This window comes from Ascidia mentula, chromosome 6 (genome assembly GCF_947561715.1).
Source record: "Ascidia mentula chromosome 6, kaAscMent1.1, whole genome shotgun sequence".
Taxonomy (NCBI): Eukaryota; Metazoa; Chordata; class Ascidiacea; order Phlebobranchia; family Ascidiidae; genus Ascidia; species Ascidia mentula.
Genome location: NC_138571.1, coordinates 11,045,125 through 11,067,126, shown reverse-complemented (window position 1 = coordinate 11,067,126; position 22,002 = coordinate 11,045,125). Strand labels below are relative to the sequence as shown.

The 22,002-nt window shown below is 38.3% G+C and overlaps 1 protein-coding gene across 1 annotated transcript; it reads right to left on the bottom strand.

Moving 5' to 3' along the window:
* Nucleotides 1-338: 338 nt before the first annotated feature.
* LOC145906113 (uncharacterized) lies at nt 339-5,717 on the bottom strand. The gene is made up of 13 exons (XM_082993516.1): nt 5,599-5,717; nt 5,370-5,525; nt 5,173-5,292; nt 4,956-5,109; nt 4,782-4,897; nt 4,578-4,685; nt 4,179-4,298; nt 3,746-3,865; nt 3,540-3,658; nt 3,323-3,419; nt 2,938-3,037; nt 870-1,013; nt 339-608 (listed from the first exon to the last, which is right to left on the bottom strand). Exons 1-13 carry the CDS (start codon nt 5,672-5,674, stop codon nt 428-430), a joined length of 1,611 nt encoding a protein of 536 aa, XP_082849642.1. The 5' UTR covers nt 5,675-5,717; the 3' UTR covers nt 339-427.
* Between the last annotated feature and the right edge of the window lie 16,285 nt (nt 5,718-22,002).

Below are 22,002 nucleotides of genomic sequence, written 5' to 3'. Positions count from 1 at the left end.
CAAAGGACATATAGGACAGAGACTTTTTGTACGCGTGGTTTGTAACGTGTTATTGTTAATCCTCGTGCGCTTGTTTATTATGTATTAAACTGATCGATTGACTTTGGGTTTGATAGCAGACTTTTTATCAGGAGTCAGATATACGGCAGTGTTATTATTTGTATAGACGTTTTAAGTAACTCCCTACAAATACATTGATAATAACAAACATGCAGGAGGTGAAGTTCGCTATTAACACAAAGATTCTAAGGATTTGTGGAATAAATGCGGTTTGGTATAATTGCTTTCCTGATGTTTACGATTTAAAGCCTTTTTCAAAACTGGTGAAAGTATTTTCAATGTCTTTCAATAATTGTGAATCAAAACAACGTTGTCATGGTAACTAACGACGCAATGTTAATTTTCGTAACTTAAACCTCCCCAACAATTATTCGCATTTCACTTTCATCTTAGAGCTCAATATTCCACCCCATGAGTTCTTCCATTGATACCAACTCATAGTGTTTTCGCTAGTAGAAGTTCTCGACCATGGACCATTAAGGTGGGCAAGTGAACACCAACGATGCCACCAAGCTCCACCACAACACTCAGCACAATTAGTTCCTAACCTGAAAGTATAATTAAGTCGGTTGTCAACAACTTTGTGTTACAACTTATTTAAACTTAGTTAAAACTTGTGTTTAACTACAAGTTTAACGCAACCCCCTGTTCCAGAACAATTGATTTTTACAATTGTTGATTTATTGGGTTAACTTTGTCAACGAAAATCAACTATTCTAGGAAATGCACTTGACCTTTTTAAAAAAAGTCGTTTTACTTTGTTAGTAAAACGGAATTATAATCAAACACGTTGTATCATTATTACTCACGTATCATGGTCTCTGTTGGGAGTTGAAAATCCCATCCCGTTTAGACTTTCGTACACCCCATCAATCATTGAATCTGATATATTCCCCGAATATCCGGATATAGTAATTGTGTAAGAACTTCCTTCATCGCCAATGCTGAAATTGCTGAAAACAACAATGTCATAATGTTTAATTGAATGCAAAGTAATTTAAATAACAACGGATAATTTGTTGTTTTAAATCAGTGTTTCCCAAACTTTTTTCAGTACCGCCCCCAAACACCTTAGTCATTTAACAACGCCCAACAGAACAGACAAAAAACATAACGAATTTATTTGTTGCTTGTCAATTAATGCGATGGGTGGGGTTGGTGCAAGGACGCCAATTTCGTCTGATTTCTGATAGTTCAATACCAAACTCTTGTTAAAAACAAGTAAACCATACCAAATCCTCATTTTCGAATAGCGGTTATTTAGCGTTGATTGATGACACATTGTGACATACATAAAATTCGTTGTGACGTCAGAATCAATAACTTTTGGTGCGAGAAAAGCATGCGAGAAAAAGCTTTTTTAAAGTAGCATAAATTATACAAAGATTGGACAGAATCATTTGGCCCAGTGATTCCCACCCTTTTTGTGGTTGCGTATCATTTGGAGGTAAAACAATTTCGTCTTGTGCCACCTTTCTGAGTGTTACAAAGTAGCCTTGAGTATGAACTATCGAAAATTTGGAAATTAGTTACGATTTTTTAAATTCGAACTATACCCGCAAACTACATAGAGGTGCTCCTGGAATGCGGTCGCGTACAACTAGTGGTACGTACCACCGGTTGAGAAACACTGACCTACGCTATAAGAGAAAATTTGCCCTATGACCAAGCGCCCACCAATCGGTCATTTATTTCCTAGCGCCCCCCAATCGCCCATTTGGTATCCAGCGCCCCCCGTACGATTGCAAACGCCCCAGAGAGGCGCTGGCGCCCACTTTGGGAACCACTGTTTTAAATCAATCCGCTTACATTGGTTTGTTGCTCATAGAAATGATGGTTAAACATAAAACACTTTATGATGTAATAAACGACATGTGTCGCGTTGTGTTGTGTGGGATAATTATTTGTATTAAGAACTAAGCAAGTATTCAGAATGGGATTAGAAGTTTTGAGAAGGAAACCCAGACATTTTTCAAGTTTAAGTTCACAAACGACTTGAGGTCCATTTTTAAGCAAATTAAAACTAGGGATGCACCGAAAGTGTGGTTTGCCGAATTTATTCGGCCGATACTAAGGTTTTCGCAATTATTCTTTTTTACTGCATGTAACTTTGATACGCTAAGTTTAGAAAAGGTTGGAATCATTGTTTAAACTGTACGAATGTGATAGTTTCATTTGTTTATTTTCACAGAAATGATGAAAATCAACTTTAAAGCAGTTGGTACAGAAGACGAGGTTATTCTTTAAGCGCCAGAAAAGGCTGTATGATATAGGATTAGATCCAATCCAGTACATGTTTTGTTTAAATTTATTGCGTTTAAAGAGATGAATACCAAAATTAGTTTCGGTTTATTCGGCCGATTTAATTCGGCAACTTTTGCAATGACCAGTAGCTAACCCAGGGCTGGGCAAAAAGAACACAGAGAGTTTACACTATACAACTTATACACTGACAATCAGGTTGCGCCAGCGTCTTACACGTCGCGATTACGGGATTTTTGTTGCCTTATTCAAAACTTTGGTAGCCAAGCATGCTGGGCAGAAAATCGAAATTTAAAACACTGAATTATGCGTTGGTGTCCAAGCGATCGCGCAAACCTCAAGAAAGGTGATGTGGGGTCGTTACGAGTCGATTACCATTCCTATGTGTGTGCGGTATCTAAACTTTTTGTTTTTATAATTATTCCGAACCGAGTAATTGCATTGAAACAGAGCAAGAAAATTCTGTGTTGCTTCAAGCTTTTTGGGAATCGGACGTATTAAATTTCCCTAATGTCTTTTAAGATTTTGTTAGTTATGACACTCTGGCAGCATCGGGTAAATTATCGTTGGAAAAATGGCAATAAATTAAAAACGTTAAATACGTCATAGTCTTACCTATACTCGGCAAATCCTTCACCTCCGGAAAAATCCTGAAGATCAACACGAAGGCGACATCTAGTGGACGCACTGGTGATTTGATGCAGATTCACCAAACCTGATAGAATTTGTTGGTTGTAATAATATTTCTGAAAACACTGGAATTTAAATTGGATTAACTGATGCTATTGTATCGACTCTAAGATTGTTACGTAGCGTACTTAAAACGTTTTGCTTGGTAGGTCTGTATATTTAACTGAGTGTGAACAATCACAACTAGTAAATGTCCACGAAATGCATTAAATTTAAAACCCACTATTATTAAAATTGAACCGCAGTTGTAAGTTTTAATACTTGTAAGAGGTTTATTTTGCTTTAAGGATTGCTTTATCGGAATACAAACCCATCCAAAATTCTGTTGATAGATTCCCAAACCCGTACTTGTAATCCACCCAATCTCTGTCGAAACTCACAGATCCATCATAACGACGCTGGAACACCTGGTATTTATCATAACCAAGGTAAGGTGCTCAGACAATAACTTTACATGTAAACGTCCACCGAACGCTTCCCAACTATAAAACTTAGGATACAGTTCCAGCCTCGAGAGGCAAACTCACCAGCCAACCTCCACCATCCATGTAGCAATATCCCTGGAAAGTCAGAGGAGAAGTTAAATTGTAGTCTCCGCTTACGTTAAAGCCGTTTTGTAATGCGTCCTTGCAGGTTGGAAACAAGCCTATGTTTCGAACACCATGAACATTGTTAATAAATTGCATTCATTTCATCCAAAGAGGAACCAAACACAAAAACTACAAAATCTTACCTTTTTCGCAATGTGATCCGCTGTACCCGTGGGCACATGAACAATTGTAGGATGTTTTTGTGTCAATGCAAGTTCCATTGTTCTGGCAAATATCAGGATTTTGTGCACAGAAATCTGGATCTAAGAAGGAATCGAGATTTATAATCTGAATTTGCATTCCTACTCCCAGGTAAGAGTTGACATTCCTGCCCTACACAACACTAGGGTAATAGGTTGTGTAAAAAGTAGTTTATTTAGTCTGCAATTCGCTTACAACCACAGTTAAGCACCCAAGGCTATTTCGTTTAGCTGATCATCATACAGCACGCAGCATCCTCGAAAAGAGCCATCATTTTTCTCTTTTCTACTGACCGGTTACGAATGCATCACGGACTCAAACCGGTGATGTTGGAATCCCTGTATTTGAATATTGTAAAAACGACTTCAAGCTTACAACAATCAATGCCATCTCCGGTGTAGTTTGCGTTGCAAGAACATTGAAAACTGCCGACGGTATTGATGCAAGTTGCATGTTGATGACAGTTGTGCATTACGTTCGCGCATTCGTTTATGTCTGAATATAATAATTACGATCAATTTCAGTGGACTGTCACATGCATTTAGGGGCATGAACTTCATTATAAACAGCACCTTCAACATGGCTATAAGTAAGGTCGAATTTTCAGAACTATCAAATATTCTGCCTCTTAATCATGAAAAACATTACAACATGAAATAGGTGCATGGGGCGTTTACGTTATGCAGGATTTGTCTTAATTTTCATTTCGTTTGCGATTTTCCTGGCACATTTATCTTAGTACCAAATATTCCAGCTTTCAGGGCAATTTCTTACCTATTTCACAATCTGACCCGATCAACCCGGGGCTGCAGGAACAATGTTGGTCGTTAACTCCAGACAAACATTTACCGTTGTTAGAACAAGTTCTCAAACAATCTTCATCTGAAATATTGATTGGAAAACAAGCGTTATTTCATTTATCACTTCTTTTCACTTTCAATCCCTGTTTATCTGTTAGAAGGCTTTTTGTTAACTTACGAGTCAACGAAAAGTATTGACTTGATGAACCACACGATTCGCTGGTTACACCACCCTTGGTCGAACTAATAAATGAGCGTCTTCCGTTTCTTGAATAAAACGTCACGTATCCTCCACTTCCTGAAAATATTCATGGTTGATTCAAACAAACCACAAAGTGTTAATTACACCAACTTACGCGACAAGATACCAGCGTGAATGGCAGAGGCACAAACCGAGGAATTCTTGTTGTACGAATTTGTTCCACAGACGTAGTTGGACGAACAACCAGGTGGACAAAATACATCAGTTACAGAAAACTCACTGTTTCCTGTCGTGCTGCATTTCACTATATTTACATAAATAGTAATTGTTTATTCCAACCAAAAACGCTACCCGGAGCATAGCTTACTTTCAAATGTGTACGACCATCTAGCAAACGAACAAGATTTGCTTCTCACTCCGTTCCTGTCCAATCCTTTATATTCATGTATTGGGTCACTTTTGTATACTTCAAAGTAGCCTCCATCATCTTTACAAAAATATTTGGTTTGAGTTCATATCAAAGAAATTCCGGTAAACATGCCAGGTACTGTCATTGTAACTTACTATCCATCAGTCCTGCATGCATTGCAGCCAGACAAAGGGGACCAGAGGCGTAATCATCACTTCCACACAAATCCGAATATTGTCTCCAGCAGTTGGGTGGGCAGATTACTTTTGAAATTGAGTGATTTAAATTTGATAACTTTGTGTCACACGTTGCTGTGAAAACGAAATATTTAATAGATTTATAAGCAGTACAAATTTTATTTTGTAAATTTAAAACGCAGCTTACCTGTCAACGAATTGCATTGATTCCTGCATTGCAGATAACAAAACAGGAAGGCTTGAAAATAATACTTTAACATCATTGCTAAAATGAAAGAACATGCGCTACCAGTAAACAGAAAACTTAATGCTATAAATAAAAATAAAAATCGCAATATTAATAGTTTTATCTCGTATATATTTCCGAAAATGGGTTTGCGATGTATTTTACTCTCAAAAATATGCCTCTGTTTATAAAAAGTTCTTTACACTGAGTTCAAAGTTTCGTATCTACTGGCAAAACCACAACCTACTGATATATGTTTATTTGTTTCATTAAACTTTACCCGTGTATTGCAATTGTTTAAGAAGATGACGAAACGACGAAACCATTTTTAGAAGGCATAATGATTTTTGATTTAATTAACTCCAACTGAAATTGTTACTGATCATCACCCATTCGGGACAGGCGCTGTGTGCATAACCATTAGTTCAATCAATTACTTTGGTTCCCACAATTCATCATTCAGTCATATGCTATCTCACCCATTAGTTGTCTAAATTTAAACCATTTCTTGTCCATCAACGAGTTGAATTCATTTTGGTGCTTCGACAAAAACTAAATGTTGCAAACGCGCTCCGGGATTCCACGTATGGCTTACCCCGCACACAGAACATATCACACTCTTGCATTTCACATAGAACAATGAAACGCGACAGCAAGTCACCGGAACTGGAGAGGTTTCTAATTAAACCAGAAACACAATGTACTCCCACCACCTTTAAACTGAACAAAAATAGCACATTCACCAAGCTGCTTTGTGAAATCATCTGATGCAAAACGATTGTTCCAATCAACGAAAAATTTTTGCAAGCGCGCCTAAAGCATCCAACCACTCAATTAGAAAGCAACGAATCTCCGCAAATCAACTTATTTCAATTTTTGTGCAAATTATCGCAATTTCAAGCTTAGTTTTATTGATAATTATTTATTTAATAAGACATTGAATTCGATGTGAGTGCAGTAACTATTATAAGTGCTATCATGAATTAGAAAACCATCAAATCATGTTATATTTGACTTCACAATGTGTTCAATCGAACCTTCTCTGTAAATCATAGATGTTGTTTGTACACGGCAACATTATAACGTGCTTATTATTTGACCGATTGGTAACCTCATACGTCAAACTGCGGTTCCCGTGTTTTAATTGCAAATTGTCTTGCGAACGTGCTCCAAAATTCCGCTTATGCCTTCACCCAGCACACAGAACATAACACACTCTGGCATTCAACAGATTAGCGGAATGCGTCAGCAAGACACCGGAACTGGAAAGGTTTCTAATTAAACCAGAAACACAATGTACTCCCACCACCTTTAAACTAAACAAAAATAGCACATTCACCAAGCTGCTTTGCGAAATCATCTGATGCAAAACGATTGTTCCATTCAACGAAAAATTTATGCAAGCGCGCCTAAAACACCTCCCAAAACATTACCCAGAATATAAAACACAACATACAATTACTTTGGACATTTAGTGATTAAAACCCCACAACATTGTTTCAAATGTTGATACTTTAACGTTAAAAAAGAAATATATATAATTGCTTCAAAATCTTTTGAATGGTTTCTTTTCAATCGTTTTCTCGACTAAATTTACACATTGCTGACCGATCAATGGAATTTCATTCATTTTGGTACAGCGAGTAAACCGTCATGATTTGAATAATTTGCAAGTAATATTTTAATAATAAAACCAAGTTTCCATTAGAAAAAGGAATCCTGTTTTCCATGAATATTTCAAACCCAATAACCATATTACCAAAGTGATCGTCTATTACGTTGTAATCACATCGCATACGTTTCGCAATATAATTTCATCGAACCAATTGATTAGAAATCAACAAATCTCCGCAAATCAACTTCTTTTAATTTTTGTGCAAATTATCTCAAATTCAAGCTTAATTTTATTGATAATTATTTATTTAATAAGACATTGAATTCGATGGGAGTGCAGTAACTATTATGAGTGACATAATTTGTTAATGAACCAACAAATCATGTTCCTTTTGATTTCACAATGTTTTCAGTCAAATCTTCTATATAAATCATAGATGTTGTTTATACACGGCAACATTATAACGTGCTCATTATTTGACCGATTGGTCACCTCATACGTCAAACTGCGGTTCCCGTGTTTTAATTGCAAATTGTCTTGCGAACGTGCTCCAAAATTCCGCTTATGCCTTCACCCAGCACACAGAACATAACACACTCTTGCATTCAACAGATTAGCGGAATGCGACAGCAAGTCACCGGAACTGGAGAGGTTTCTAATTAAACCAGAAACACAATGTACTCCCACCACCTTTAAACTGAACAAAAATAGCACATTCACCAAGCTGCTTTGTGAATTCATCTGATGCAAAACGATTGTTCCAATCAACGAAAAATTTATGCAAGCGCGCCTAAAGCATCCAACCACTCAATTAGAAAGCAACGAATCTCCGCAAATCAACTTATTTCAATTTTTGTGCAAATTATCGCAACTTCAAGCTTAGTTTTATTGATAATTATTTATTTAATAAGACATTGAATTCGATGTGAGTGCAGTAACTATTATAAGTGATATCATTAATTAGGAAACCATCAAATCATGTTACATTTGACTTCACAATGTGTTCAATCGAACCTTCTCTGTAAATCATAGATGTTGTTTGTACACGGCAACATTATAACGTGCTCATTATTTGACCGATTGGTAACCTCATTCGTCAAACTGCGGTTCCCGTGTTTTAATTGCAAATTGTCTTGCGAACGTGCTCCAAAATTCCGCTTATGCCTTCACCCAGCACACAGAACATAACACACTCTGACATTCAACAGATTAGCGGAATGCGTCAGCAAGTCACCGGAACTGGAGAGGTTTCTAATTAAACCAGAAACACAATGTACTCCCACCACCTTTAAATTGAACAAAAATAGCACATTCACCAAGCTGCTTTGTGAAATCATCTGATGCAAAACGATTGTTCCAATCAATGAAAAATTTATGCAAGCGCGCCTAAAACACCTCCCAAAACATTACCCAGAATATAAAACACAACATACAATTACTTTGGACATTTAGTGATTAAAACCCCACAACATTGTTTCAAATGTTGATACTTTAACGTTAAAAAACAAATATATGTAATTGCTTCAAAATCTTTTGAATGGTTTCTTTTCAATCGTTTTCTCGACTAAATTTACACATTGCTGACCGATCAATGGAATTTCATTCATTTTGATACAGCGAGTAAACCGTCATGATTTGAATAATTTGCAAGTAATATTTTAATAATAAAACCAAGTTTCCATTAGAAAAAGGAATCCTGTTGTCCATGAATATTTCAAACCCAATAACCATATTACCAAAGTGATGGTATGTTACGTTGTAATCACATTGCATACGTTTCGCAATATAATTTCATCGAACCAATTAATTAGAAATCAACAAATCTCCGCAAATCAACTTCTTTTAATTTTTGTGCAAATTTTCTCAAATTCAAGCTTAATTTTATTGATAATTATTTATTTAATAAGACATTGAATTCGATGTGAGTGCAGTAACTATTATGAGTGGCATAATTTGTTAATGAACCAACAAATCATGTTCCTTTTGATTTTGCAATGTGTTCAGTCAAATCTTCTATATAAATCATAGATGTTGTTTATACACGGCAACATTATAACGTGCTCATTATTTGACCGATTGGTAACCTCATACGTCAAACTGCGGTTCCCGTGTTTTAATTGCAAATTGTCTAGCGAACGTGCTCCAAAATTCCGCTTATGCCTTCACCCAGCACACAGAACATAACACACTCTTGCATTCAACAGATCAGCGGAATGCGACAGCAAGTCACCGGAACTGGAGAGGTTTCTGATTAAACCAGAAACACAACGTACTCCCATCACCTTTAAGCTAAACAAAAATAGCACATTTACCAAGCTGCTTTGCTAAATCATCTAATGCAAAACGATTGTTCCATTCAACTAAAAATGTGATCCAAGCGCGCCCAAATTACCCAGCCTCAACATACAACTGTACGAACTTTCTACTATCAGAGCTTAGTTGTTACGTCACAAGACGTCCATGACGAAATGACTATGATGGCGGGGAATAATTATTTCTGATTGGAAAGCGTTTACTATCGGTAACAATCACAATAAACATCACGATTATCGTATTTACTCAGGCTACTGTTCTAAGTAGCTTCTACTATATTTATTCAACTTTTGTGTATTTTCCAACATAATTTTCATGTCATAAAGGAATATGCGATAAATACTAAATCAAAGCTGACGTCATTTTGTTCAAAGAAAAGAAAACCCGTTAAAATATTTACCAGAAACTTAAAAGTTGATCAGTGTTGGTTTTTACTGATGTGTAAAATCCACTGATATTCCGTCGTATTCCCGCTCCAGATTGCTCAGTTAAATGTAAGCACAGCGACACCACGTGGTCATGTTTCGGCTTTACAAACGCGCCATCCAAGTAACTCACAAACGAACAGTGACGTTTCCACTACAGTCAGTACAGTTTAAGCTGTTTAGTAGTTGTAAGGTGACACAAAATTTGCCCTGTTGCATTTTATACCTAAGTTGGCGTTTCACGCTTCAATGGTTTTGGGGGTATTTTCCCTTGTTTCAGGCTATCCTCCTCATCCGCATAAATCTGTATTAATATTCTGGTTGGTCAAAGAAAGTCTTCGAAAGGCCTAATCACATTCATTGAAACTTCCTTTGAGGCGAGAATTGTTGACCTTTATATGAAAGTGCACAAAAGGCTTGATGTCACTTGCTTAGTTAGCCCGGCTCTTTTTAAGGCTACTATATTGTTTCGTAATAGTTATGAGCTGTAAGTGGCCTGCGTGTGTATTGTTTTTTTGGCACACGTTTTGTTACGATATGAATTTCGTTGCGCCAGTTAAATTTTTGCTAGCGAGGTACCCTAAAAGGCAAGAGCTTAGTGTTCCCCGCACGCCACAATGCAATCGCTCCTTGTATATTTTTCTAAATACGCCTCGACGCTTCGTTGGTTGAAGTTATTTGATGACTTCGGTTTATATGGAGGCAGACGCGTAATTGTCATGAAGGCCTCAGTCTTAAGGAAAAATCCGTTTCCCGAGCGTCTACATTTGCCTTGATAGAACGTTTGTTGAAATTAAATATAGCGAAGAAATGTGAGTTTTGCATTGAAATGGGCCACACGAAAAGCAATTGCCCCAGCTTCGCAAAGCATGTAGAAGACTGTAAACGGGCCGCAACTGCGGAAGGTGGCAAAACCGACGATACAGCGCCTAACGTAGAAGCCGACGCGGTCCTTCCCGCTGAATGTAAATTTAGAAAGGCGCCAGAGGGGAACACGCGTGCCAGTCTACAACGAAGAATTGCCAGTTGGTGTCGCACCACCTGTGCACCTGCATGTGCCATATATGACACCAAACGTCACCGATAACATTTTAATGCGACAACTGATGTCACTGATCTTCCGCCACCATCTGTGACGACTGACGTCACACCAGGTAAGCAGAGAAAGAAGCGACTGCTGACGTCGCTGACTGTGCGCCGCCAACCGTGACGGCACCTAACGCTGCGCGAAGCTATCAGAGGCACAACCCTTTTGTGTAAAGCGAAGTGAAGACACTAGAGGCGATGCACCACCACAGTATGCCAAAGCCAGCAGGTGATTGCCAGCATTGGTCAAGCGCCCGACCCATATACTAAAAAGATAACCTGATCGGGATCGTGCCCAGAATATCCTGGGTTTAAATCCAGGTGTAGTAAAAAAAACACATAAAAAATAATACCGCCCCAATCTCAGCCAACAGCGTGCAACCATCCCCATCAGCAACTTTCACCCCCAAGCCAAACCTCAACTGAAGACAAGTCCAACCACCTCAAAGTCAAAGAAAAGACCCTGATGCAGTGCAGCGTACACAACAGGCGAGAATATAAAATGACTTTGTGGCAGCTTGAACCTTAAGTCAGATGTGGTAACTGGGCCCCAGAAGAGGTTTACTTCCGGGAGATAAATTAGTGTGCAGTTGTATAAGCAGTAATCCCAGATGATTTTAACTTATCATGTTTTTAACCAACTCCTTCCCCACCATTTTATTGTGTGTTTGTTTATTTATTTATGGCGTCGTATTTAAAGATTTGTACCATTAATGTTAACAGCCTCGGTCAGGACCCCCAAAATCAAAGCCCTGCCAACCACAGAAATTACAGACATATCGTGGCAAAGATTTTGTGAATAAAGTTTTTTAGTATTGGTTACAAAATCACAGTATTCATTTTTTTACGACGTATACAACGACGAAACAAAGGCTTCCATTGTTGAGCGATTTAATCGGTTTATGGCGGTACTTCACCTATGCCCAGACATCGAAATATATTGACGTGCTAGATGATGTAGTAGCAAGCTACAACAACAGCTATCAGCGCAGCATTCGAAATATTCCCTCGTCCGTGAAACGAGATAATCAGGATTCTGTCTGGGAAAATTTGTACGGCTATATATCGCATCCACCTATGTCCTGGAAGTTTGCAGAGGGTTCGCCAGTTAGAATCGCATTAATCCGGAAGAAGTGCTTTTGTCAAATCCCGGCGCAGAACCAATCCCTATACCTATTCTCTAGTCGATTATAATCGTGAACCAAAAGAAGGGTCGTTCTATGAAGAGAAACTCCAAAGTGTGGAAAAGGACCTTTATAACATTGAGAAGATATTGAAAAGGCGAAAAAGGCACGGGGTAGAGCAATGGCTTATAAAATAGGTCGACTACCCCGAGATTCGTGGGTCAACGTAGATGACGTCGTACATTATAGCGCATAGCATGTCAATGACTTCAAGAGGGTATTGGGTGTGGTGTGGGCGAAGTTTGCCACGTGAAGAAGTTGTTGTCAAGCGACATGCCTCTGGCTTGTTGCGTGTTGGTGCTGCTGCTGTTTCCCTTCTGCCTGCTCAGTCCTTTATTACCCTGACGCTTTTCTTGCATGCACTCATTGTAGTACTGATGATGAACGCAGTTAGTGTTCGAAACGTTTACTATTTCTAATGTATAACAGCATTTTAGCTTTGGCTTTCATCTTCAAAGTTATTAACTCCAAATATTTTGCACCCAAGTATATTGGTCGCCGTTATGGAGTCTCTTGTCTGCGTACTTTACGCAGTCTTGAACAGCTGCATTTAAAGCTAGCAAAGTTAATGATGACGTCGCTGCTGTGCTCCCATGTTGTTGTCACGCGACATGCCTCTGGCTTGTTGCGTGTTGGTGCTGCTGCTGTTTCCCTTCTGCCTGCTCAGTCCTTTATTACCCTGACGCTTTTCTTGCATGCACTCATTGTAGTACTGATGATGAACGCAGTTAGTGTTCGAAACGTTTACTATTTCTAATGTATAACAGCATTTTAGCTTCGGCTTTCATCTTCAAAATTGTTGTCAAGTGTTTCTCATTTTTGTTGTAGTCATCACTAGTCTTGTGAATTTGACGTTGGAACACCCAAACCCTAATCTTTGGACAGCCTTACTGGCAAGTGAGGTTGGTTATCTTTTGCCAGCAACGAGTTTGAAAAGCAAGAATGTTTTACGTGACTCGTCCGAGCAATAGTAGTTTAGAGTTTTTCCCCCGAAAATACAACGACAAAATTAAACTTCCCAAAAGCATTCACTTGGATCAGGGAAAATGGGAGGTGGGCTTAAGTTACATTCAATATCCCTACTCATGGCAAAATATTGGGTCGGAAGTGTGGTTCGGAATAAGTGTGTGGGATCAAGTTACTAAAAAGTTGACGCTTCCAAGCGGGCTTTATAAATCGGGAAAGGTACTTGCAAGTACAATGACAAAATTAGTTAAAACAGAAGGCACCAAGGAATTCAAACTACTTCTTCAGGAATCAGAAACCGATGATTTTAACCCCGATGGGGGTGTGATTAATAATTTATTTGTATCCGATGACGCGTTTAACCACTGTCAAGCATCCTAGCGGATGTAAAATGGCGCTCTCTGATGATCTTTGGCAACTTTTGGGCTTTCAAACAACTCCAGTCCCACACCTTTACGAAGGAAGACACACAACCGAAGGAAGGTGCACTCTCGAGAATGAATTTTCGACGATTTTCGTCTAATTTGATCTCGTTGAACCGCGTATAGTGGGCGATTCACTTGTTCCCTTTCTTGATACGATCCCAGCTCAAGGGGAGCCTGGAGACACAGTGTTTATAAGGTTCTAACGTCTATCGTATCAACCGTTACGTGGAAGTACCATCACGAGTGTAGAACTAAGTTTAAGAAACGAATTCGGGGGATTTGTTCTATTTGAAAGCGGTCGGGTGATCGCTACACTTCACTTTCGGAAAACACCCTTACACATTTAGAGGGAGAATGCAAGCGTCAATGCGACGGATTGGGTAGTGTGTTTGCGAGTCTTGGTAGGGCTGCACTACCGCTACTTGAACAACAAAGTTGTCACACCTGCTAGCAACACTCATCCCTACCGTGTTTACCTCGAGAGAATTTTAACCTTCTGAAATAATGCAAAAGAATCCCAATTAACTGCGGCAATGTGGCATAAAGATACGGCAGGAAAGTTTGAGACTTTGGGTACTGGAAATGCTGGAGATATCACCAGACGCGACTGTGCAAGTGGTAGTCGCGACATTGAAATGTTAGGCAAGCTCCATATCGACTTCATGAATCATTTTCGTTTTTTATTAAATGGCGTTGACGTCAAGATCCGCTTGATCAGGAGCAAAGATCCGTTTTCGATTATGGCATGGGCGGATACCGGTTACAAGGTTCGGTTGTATGTTCGTAAAGTACGTCCGAGTGCCCCGTTTTGATGGGACATATAAAAGCATTGGAGAAGGCTACTGCCAAATATCCAATCACGAGGACATTTGTGCAAGTGTACTCGGTCCCACGTGGAAACCTTCCAATGACACATGACACATTTATACGTGGTCAGATCCCAAAGCGAGTAGTGGTGGGGTTTGTTGACAACGACGCATTTAATGGACCTTATGCGAAAAATCGATTTAATTTTAAACACTTTGATGTGAATTACCTGGCTCTGTACCATGACGGGAAAATCGTGCCAGGGAAAGCGCTTCAACCAAATTTTACATCAAAAAATTATGCGAGGAGCTTTATCATTTTTACTGGGATGGAAACATTTTTTGAAAACGCCGGTGGTGGAATATCACTCTCCGAATATGGCCAGGGATTCACACTCTACGGCGGATCTGGCTACCTTTGATTTGGTGAAGCATGGTAACATTCGTTTGGAGGCTCACTTTGGCACGGCTCTCGCGAACACTATAAATATCTTGGTGTACGCGGAATATGACAATGTATTGGAGATTGACAAATTCAAAAACGTAATTTTCGATTACTCGGCTTAAATGGACGAACTTCAAATCGCCTCTATTTTATCTCGTGACCAAGCCATTGGATCCGTGTTTTATGGTGTCTATGCGCGGCATAAACTCACCACGTTGAATCACCCCTATCTCAAAGCATATGTTGTGAATACTGATCCCAGAGATAGACCCGGAATCCATTGGCTTGCGATGTATTTGATGCGAAGGACGGGGCGAGTTATTTGACACGTTCGGGCGTGCCCCGATCCACGAAGAGCTTGTAAATTTTCTAAACCGAAAAAATGTAGCTGAAATGTTTATTAAGCTTTAGCATCGGATCCTCGCTCGTCATTAAAGCGTGCAACACGGCACCAAATAAGTTTACACTTGACAAGCAACCAAGTGGAAGACATTTTCAAAATAAATGTGATTAAAGCGACATGAATGAAACTGTTTACATAGTTTAATTCCCACAAAATGTATTGCAAATTAATGAAAAAAACAGAGGCAGCGGAATAAGACATTCGTTCGCAGTGTTTTGGTCTCAACGACAAAAATTGTACGACGACAAAATTTTAATCCTATCCAATTAATTGGCTGTTCGTGTAGTAAACATAAAAGGTTACATTTAAAATTTCGCTAGGTTTCCAGGTCACAGAAGTAGCACACTTTCTAAGTCATCTTTGTCTTTAATCCTGAAGGCTCGATTGCCAAAGCGCAAAACTTCATCGGCAATATTATTTGAATTTTCGTAGGATATTGGTGCGCGGACGTTGAAGACGCTTGTCACTTTACCGATTCGATTCTTCGGTGTGTTTGAATGGCTCCGATGTTCTGAGCGATGAGTCTATCTCGCTCATTTTCCTGTGGTCGTTATTGGGCTTCACCACTGCTTCCACTGCAAGAAAAATGGATATAATTCTGGGATCCAGGGCAACCAGGTCTGGCAACTTACCAACCCCTTTGAATACGGGACGGAGCACTACAAAGTTTCGCTTCTGCAGCCCTGCAATTTTCCTCACATTTCAATTATTGTGAAGCTGTAAAAGGTGACAAGGGATGTTCCACTTCAACTATTAGTTCACGTCTGATTTCGCCGCATAAAACCACAGCGCGTTTTGGGTTCTAGTCCTCATAAACGCATTAAGTTTACAAATATTTTAACAAAAGTTTTACTGAAACAAATAAATTTTATTGTGATTGTGACACAGGGACTGACGGCACTATTGGTTGAGCTTGCTTGGCCGTAGTGTTTCCACCTTGTTTTCTCCGTAAGGTTGCACCTAGTTTGGTGCCCAACGGATGACGGTGATTGTATAGTCACCACAAAGTGGAAGTCTTTTCTTGGCCGTTTGGTCAGCAAAGTCGTCTTATGGTCACACCAGCTGCACTGATGAGACCTTTTAGGTCTTACATATTTAATGCTCCAAAAATAGGTTCTTGATTTAGAATGTTGTCAGTAGTGACTTGGTTTGACAGATCACTTGCCAAATTCACTGATTTGTCAACGGTGAGTCCCATATTTTGTCTTGTTAGCGTTGGTGGTGGATTTGCGGTGTCGGCAATTGATTTATCAACGTCTGAATTATCTGTTCTTTTCACGACAAATCGTCAAAAGCACATATTTTAATTTTTAACGACAACTCCATTTACCTTGGCCTTTTCCGGACTTATGCTCCACAATTGTCAGTGTCCGATGTACGTTTTGTCGTTCTACTGCAGAAACATACATTAGATCATAGAAATGTAAAACAATTTCATGCAAACTTACCTCTTTCTTGAACCGAGGATTTTCTGGCAAGTATTTTTTAAATGCCTTTGTAGATTTGACCTCGCCACAAAACTGAACAAACCGAAAGCCTTCACAGCCACAACTCTTTTATACCATCTAGTGACCAATGCTCATTCAAAAAACTTCTCACTTGGGTTTACGTCCTTACTCGACCAACTCATTCACCAAATGAACCACTCTAAGTTATTTTTTCTGCAATATGTGACCAAGCCCACATAAGTGAACAGTGCCGATCCCATATAAGTGAACAGTGCGCGATCTCTAACCAAGTGAAGAGTGCCCGATCTCAAACCAAGTAAAAAATGCCCGATCCCTAATAAGTGAAGAGTGCCTATGCTACTCGGCTCATTCCTACTACTTATGGGACATGCTTGGTATGAGAGAGCGCATATGGTCGTCAGTGATGACTTTCATATATGTAAACGATGCCAAAGCTGTGATTACTGCAAACAGATCTTGTTTGGCTCCTGAGAGACCTTCGATGTTGCAGGAAATAATATTCAGGGCCGGCCCTAACAAGGGTTCGTGATTTTGGTTCTGAGCTTCTTCATACTGGATCGCTATTAAAATGAATGAGACGATAATCCGTTACTCTGACAGTTAAGTCTAGGTTGGATATTTCAATGAGAACCCGAATTACAAAATATATCTACGTACGATGCGCAATTGATGTAGAGCGGTACACCTTTAAAATAGGGACTGTATGGCAATCTCGAAAACTAAGCACCAGGTCGTCGTGACACACAGCTTGAAAAGCATTGGCACAAACAAAGGTGGCCTCGCACATGAATTTTAAATACAACATTGCAACTTTTCATTCATGCTTAAAGAAACAGGAAAATCGTCAAACAAACGACTTAGGATTATTTACAGGAGCTGTTGCAAAATTCTTTTACTTAGTCTTTGTTGGCCAAAAATACAAGAGATTCCAAGATACAAACTTCATTTTTCATTACCTGTGTTGTCATTTTAGCGTGAATGGCTGCAAAAGCGTCGGTGGAACAAGGAACAGAAAAATAAATTGTCTCGATTGTAAACATTTTCTTTCACTTCATATGTTGCGAATTGTTTGACACTAACTGAGTCTTTCAAACGTTTTTGATCTGTTGCTGTGGCCACTGCCTCCAATCATAAGGTGGTGAACAAGGTCGCGTCAATCTTTACCCAAATCCATATCATTCAATTCTTGCGCCACATAGTGATGACTACATTAAACTTAGAGCCGCAGAAAACGTTTGTGTGACGTTGATAAAATCCAGACTTAATTGATGTGATTCGGGCATTATCTAACGGCACGGAAGAACTTATTTATATTTCTTGCAGCTGCTTGATTGGTCAATATTATAGTTGTTTTATTTGGATTGATACTGTTAACAACATGTCCTGACAAGCAAGGACGGGACAGTCAAACGAAGAATTTTATTTATTGCGTTGCTTTTCCGATCAAATTTATCAAAAAAGGATTTTTTTGCAAGAAATATTACTTTTTTATGTTTTTCTGCGTATAATATATAAAGCAATTACAATATGTCACAGTTTGGTTGATAAAGATTATTTTACGCCTAGATCACCATCCTTCACAAGCCCCTTACAATTGAACCGTCTATTTGATATCGACAAATTATTTCCGGAATTTCATCCGGGAAAGCACCATATAATGTCAAAATGAAAACTATAAACTATTTGCATATGTTCGCTTCTCAGCGCAAAAATAGAATCAGGGAAACAAAGTAAGTATTGTATTTGCGTACAATAATTACAAGATCCAACGAATGATATTGACTATTGCAAGGTTGATTTTGATTTAAGTAAAAAATATTTGTATACCTCAAATTGATCAAGTGTTATTGGTTGATGCAAAAGTTGCCAAGCGGATTCGTCTGGATAATGGTGATAAACTTGTCTGGATCAGTGAGAAACCAAAACTCGTGAAATCTGTACGATGTTACCCTTGTTATTTCTGAAAAAACGTTGATAGAAAAAGGAAAAGCGGATAATTCACACTACAAAAAGCTACAACTTTTTGGTTTTTATTTCATGTAGCCTATGTTTAATGAGTTGGAAGCAAAATGTTGATTTTAACAAACGGAATTTTGACAAATTAACTGTGTGTATATGAACTAGTCGCACGGAAGATTCAGTAACAAAAATTAACTCGCAAAAAATAAGATACCGTCAATAAACCTAGCTCCCCAATTGGTGTCAATAAATCTCCATTCATTGAATATCAATACAGCATTCAACTTTCCATGAAATTCACCAGGATTGGCAGTAAACGAATGGTCGGGATAATAGTCAACACTTTTCATGTAACCTTCTATTGTTTTGCAATGGATAGCAGCGGATCTACAGACCAACAAAATATTCGTAAAGTATTTGTGCTTTACGGCACATGCAGTGAACACAAAGATATCCGAAATATGGGACAAGTTTGTTAGGAAACGCATGAGGCCCAAAAAATTACATATGGCCTTGAGATTGGTATATATTAAAAATAACTGCGTATTATTTAAAAATTGCGTTTTTTACCTACAAAGCCGTTGAAATAAATCAGAGTAATCAGTTTTGTTTTCTTTTATAGCTTTCAAATGAGCAAGTGGTGAATCGTTATCTAAGTGTTCAGGGTAGTTGATTGCATTCAAATCTTGGGAGCTGATCCAGTGGAAAAGAATCCGAACCTAAACCATGTAATAATGTTTAAACTCCCTTCTCTTCTCAAATAATAATAATTTAACCTTTTCCAGATCGGTTAATTTCCAAACGCAGAGCTCGTTCATTAGTGCTGGAAAGGTAATGTTTGTTGAGTCCATGTTAATGGCATATTCTTCTAGATCATTGAATAAAGATGTTTCGCTTACTCTGCACACATAAAACACAATTCTGTGAGGTTTGATGAAATGCGGAAAATGTGACGTGATAATAATTCGGATGCTAACTTGTAGAAATCTGCTTTGGTTGTTGTTGGTGGAAATGGTGCAGGTAGATCACTCATTACTGGCACATACTCCTTTTCATTTTTACTGTTATAAACCGTTGTCACATGTGCCGCTGAACTGAAATTCTAAATTTGTTTTTGTTAAACTTTGTATGTCAAACGAATGCGAAGTCAGTAGAAAGATACATATACCTCTTTTCTGTTTCGTACATTTTCTTCAAGATGTGTTTGGAGCCTTTTTTGGTTTTGTCTCTTGATTTCTTGTTCTCTGAAAAAGTTAATAGTTCGCATTTTTAGAAAGCGAAAATGGTTGAAAATTCCTGCGTTCTTCAAAAACCTCGGCTTCATTAATTATCATATATTTCCTTTTTGTGTAACCAACTGACGATTTACTTGTATAAATATCACTACTAATGTATGAAACATAAACTATGACGGTACCTTTCTATATCCAAGCGAATATTGGCGCCTTTTGTCTCAAAGAATCCACATAAATCTTTCACTAAAAATCTCAAATTCAGAGCCACGCATAATCACGGAATAGTTCAAATTCCAGTTATTTAAAATAACGCTGTTTGGTTGCGATGGCAACAAAATTTTGTTTTTTATTTAGATAAACTTTTTTGAAAGTAAAGTCTGAACATTTGGTGTACCGTTATTGCGTTGCTCCATTGTGCCTCTATGATTCGCAAAATGTTGCAAACCTGGTTTGTGACAAATTCATCCGACGTAACTACAAAAACAACTAAACACTGCGTTCTAATAAAAGTCACTAATACTCATATTACAGTTGATAAAATGTTTACTCGAAATAGAATTACACGGCCTGGTATTTAATATCGTTAGGCTACTCCTAACATAACTTTAAAACGTCGGAAAAACCTAAATAGAATGTTTAATTTTGAACTTAAATAGAAGACAAGCTTTTGCGGGTTATCTTTAAGTGTTCTTCTGTTCGAAATACCATTAATTTTCATATACTTGTTTCTAGTATTTGGGACGCTGCAAGGTCGTACTGCAGAAGTTTGGCAAAAAAAAATACAGTAAAGGGACAGTTTCCGCTTTCACAAGCAGATAGTTAATCGAAAGTTAAATAACACAAAATGTGCTTAATATAAAGGGTGTATTGCACAATCAAATCTAAGGAATCAGCCTTCCCCGCACCAGGCACAGTCTCACAACCTTGGTTCAGAACCTATTATAAGCAAAGATGATTGGACAGACGTTATACGTGTTACTAGAAAAAGGTTAACCAGATATATAAATACAACAAAGATATAAATACAAAGAGATACAAACAGAAAACAGTAATTACAAGTTTAAATCAGTACACTAGAACAAACTTATTTTGGTATTTTGTGCATAACAAACACATTGCGTTTGGTTACCGTTGTGCTTATCGATCTTTATCTGCAAAAATACCGACACAACCCCAAACTATTCAAAATATCTCATCTCGCTAATCAATATCTTCTTCGATTCAAAAACGTTTACTTGCAGAAAAATACACGCACTGCTGCCTTGTACTCTGTCTGCCTTTAAACCTTGTTTAGGAGGCAACCTATAACTGAGAATTTCAAATTCGGGAGACACAACAATACAATGGAGGTTTAATTTGTCAACGACCTGTAACCCAGTATGTCTGCGACACGTACAGTCGTCATGCTGCACCCGTCCACAAGGTTGGCGACCCCGGTTTGGAACGCCCTGTTAATTCCATCCAGCTGGTTGGAATTACGGGTGATTTGAAATAAGGTTTTGTCAATTTAGATTATCTGTTTATTTATTTAGGTTTAGTCTTTTGTTGGTGTGGAATGTGATTTACCATTCAGTCAATGGTGCATATTTACGGAGTCTCTGTATTATCAAGTGGGACAAGGAAATAATCCGCGATCCTACGGCGGACGGTGTTTTTCCCTATGGATGTGACGAAATGGCTTCATCGGCACCCATGCCATTATGATTATGAATAAAATAAGCCAGACTTGTTGTTCTCATTATTGTCAACAGTTTTTGTTTTATCGATACATGTGTTGTTTTTATATTTAAATGAACAACTTTTACTTTGCTTTCATCATTAAACCGTCTACTTGATTTTCACAAACGGATTTGCTGAAAACGTCACCCGAAGCTTAAACTGTTTAAAGCTTTTTCCAACTGGCGGGTCGAGCAACCGCTTATATATTTTAACTATTATCTTCATTTATGCTTTAGCCTACAGCGGCACAAGACAATGCTGCTGCAATCAAAATCCATCAAACTATACACGAAATGTACATAGGAAAAACAGCCT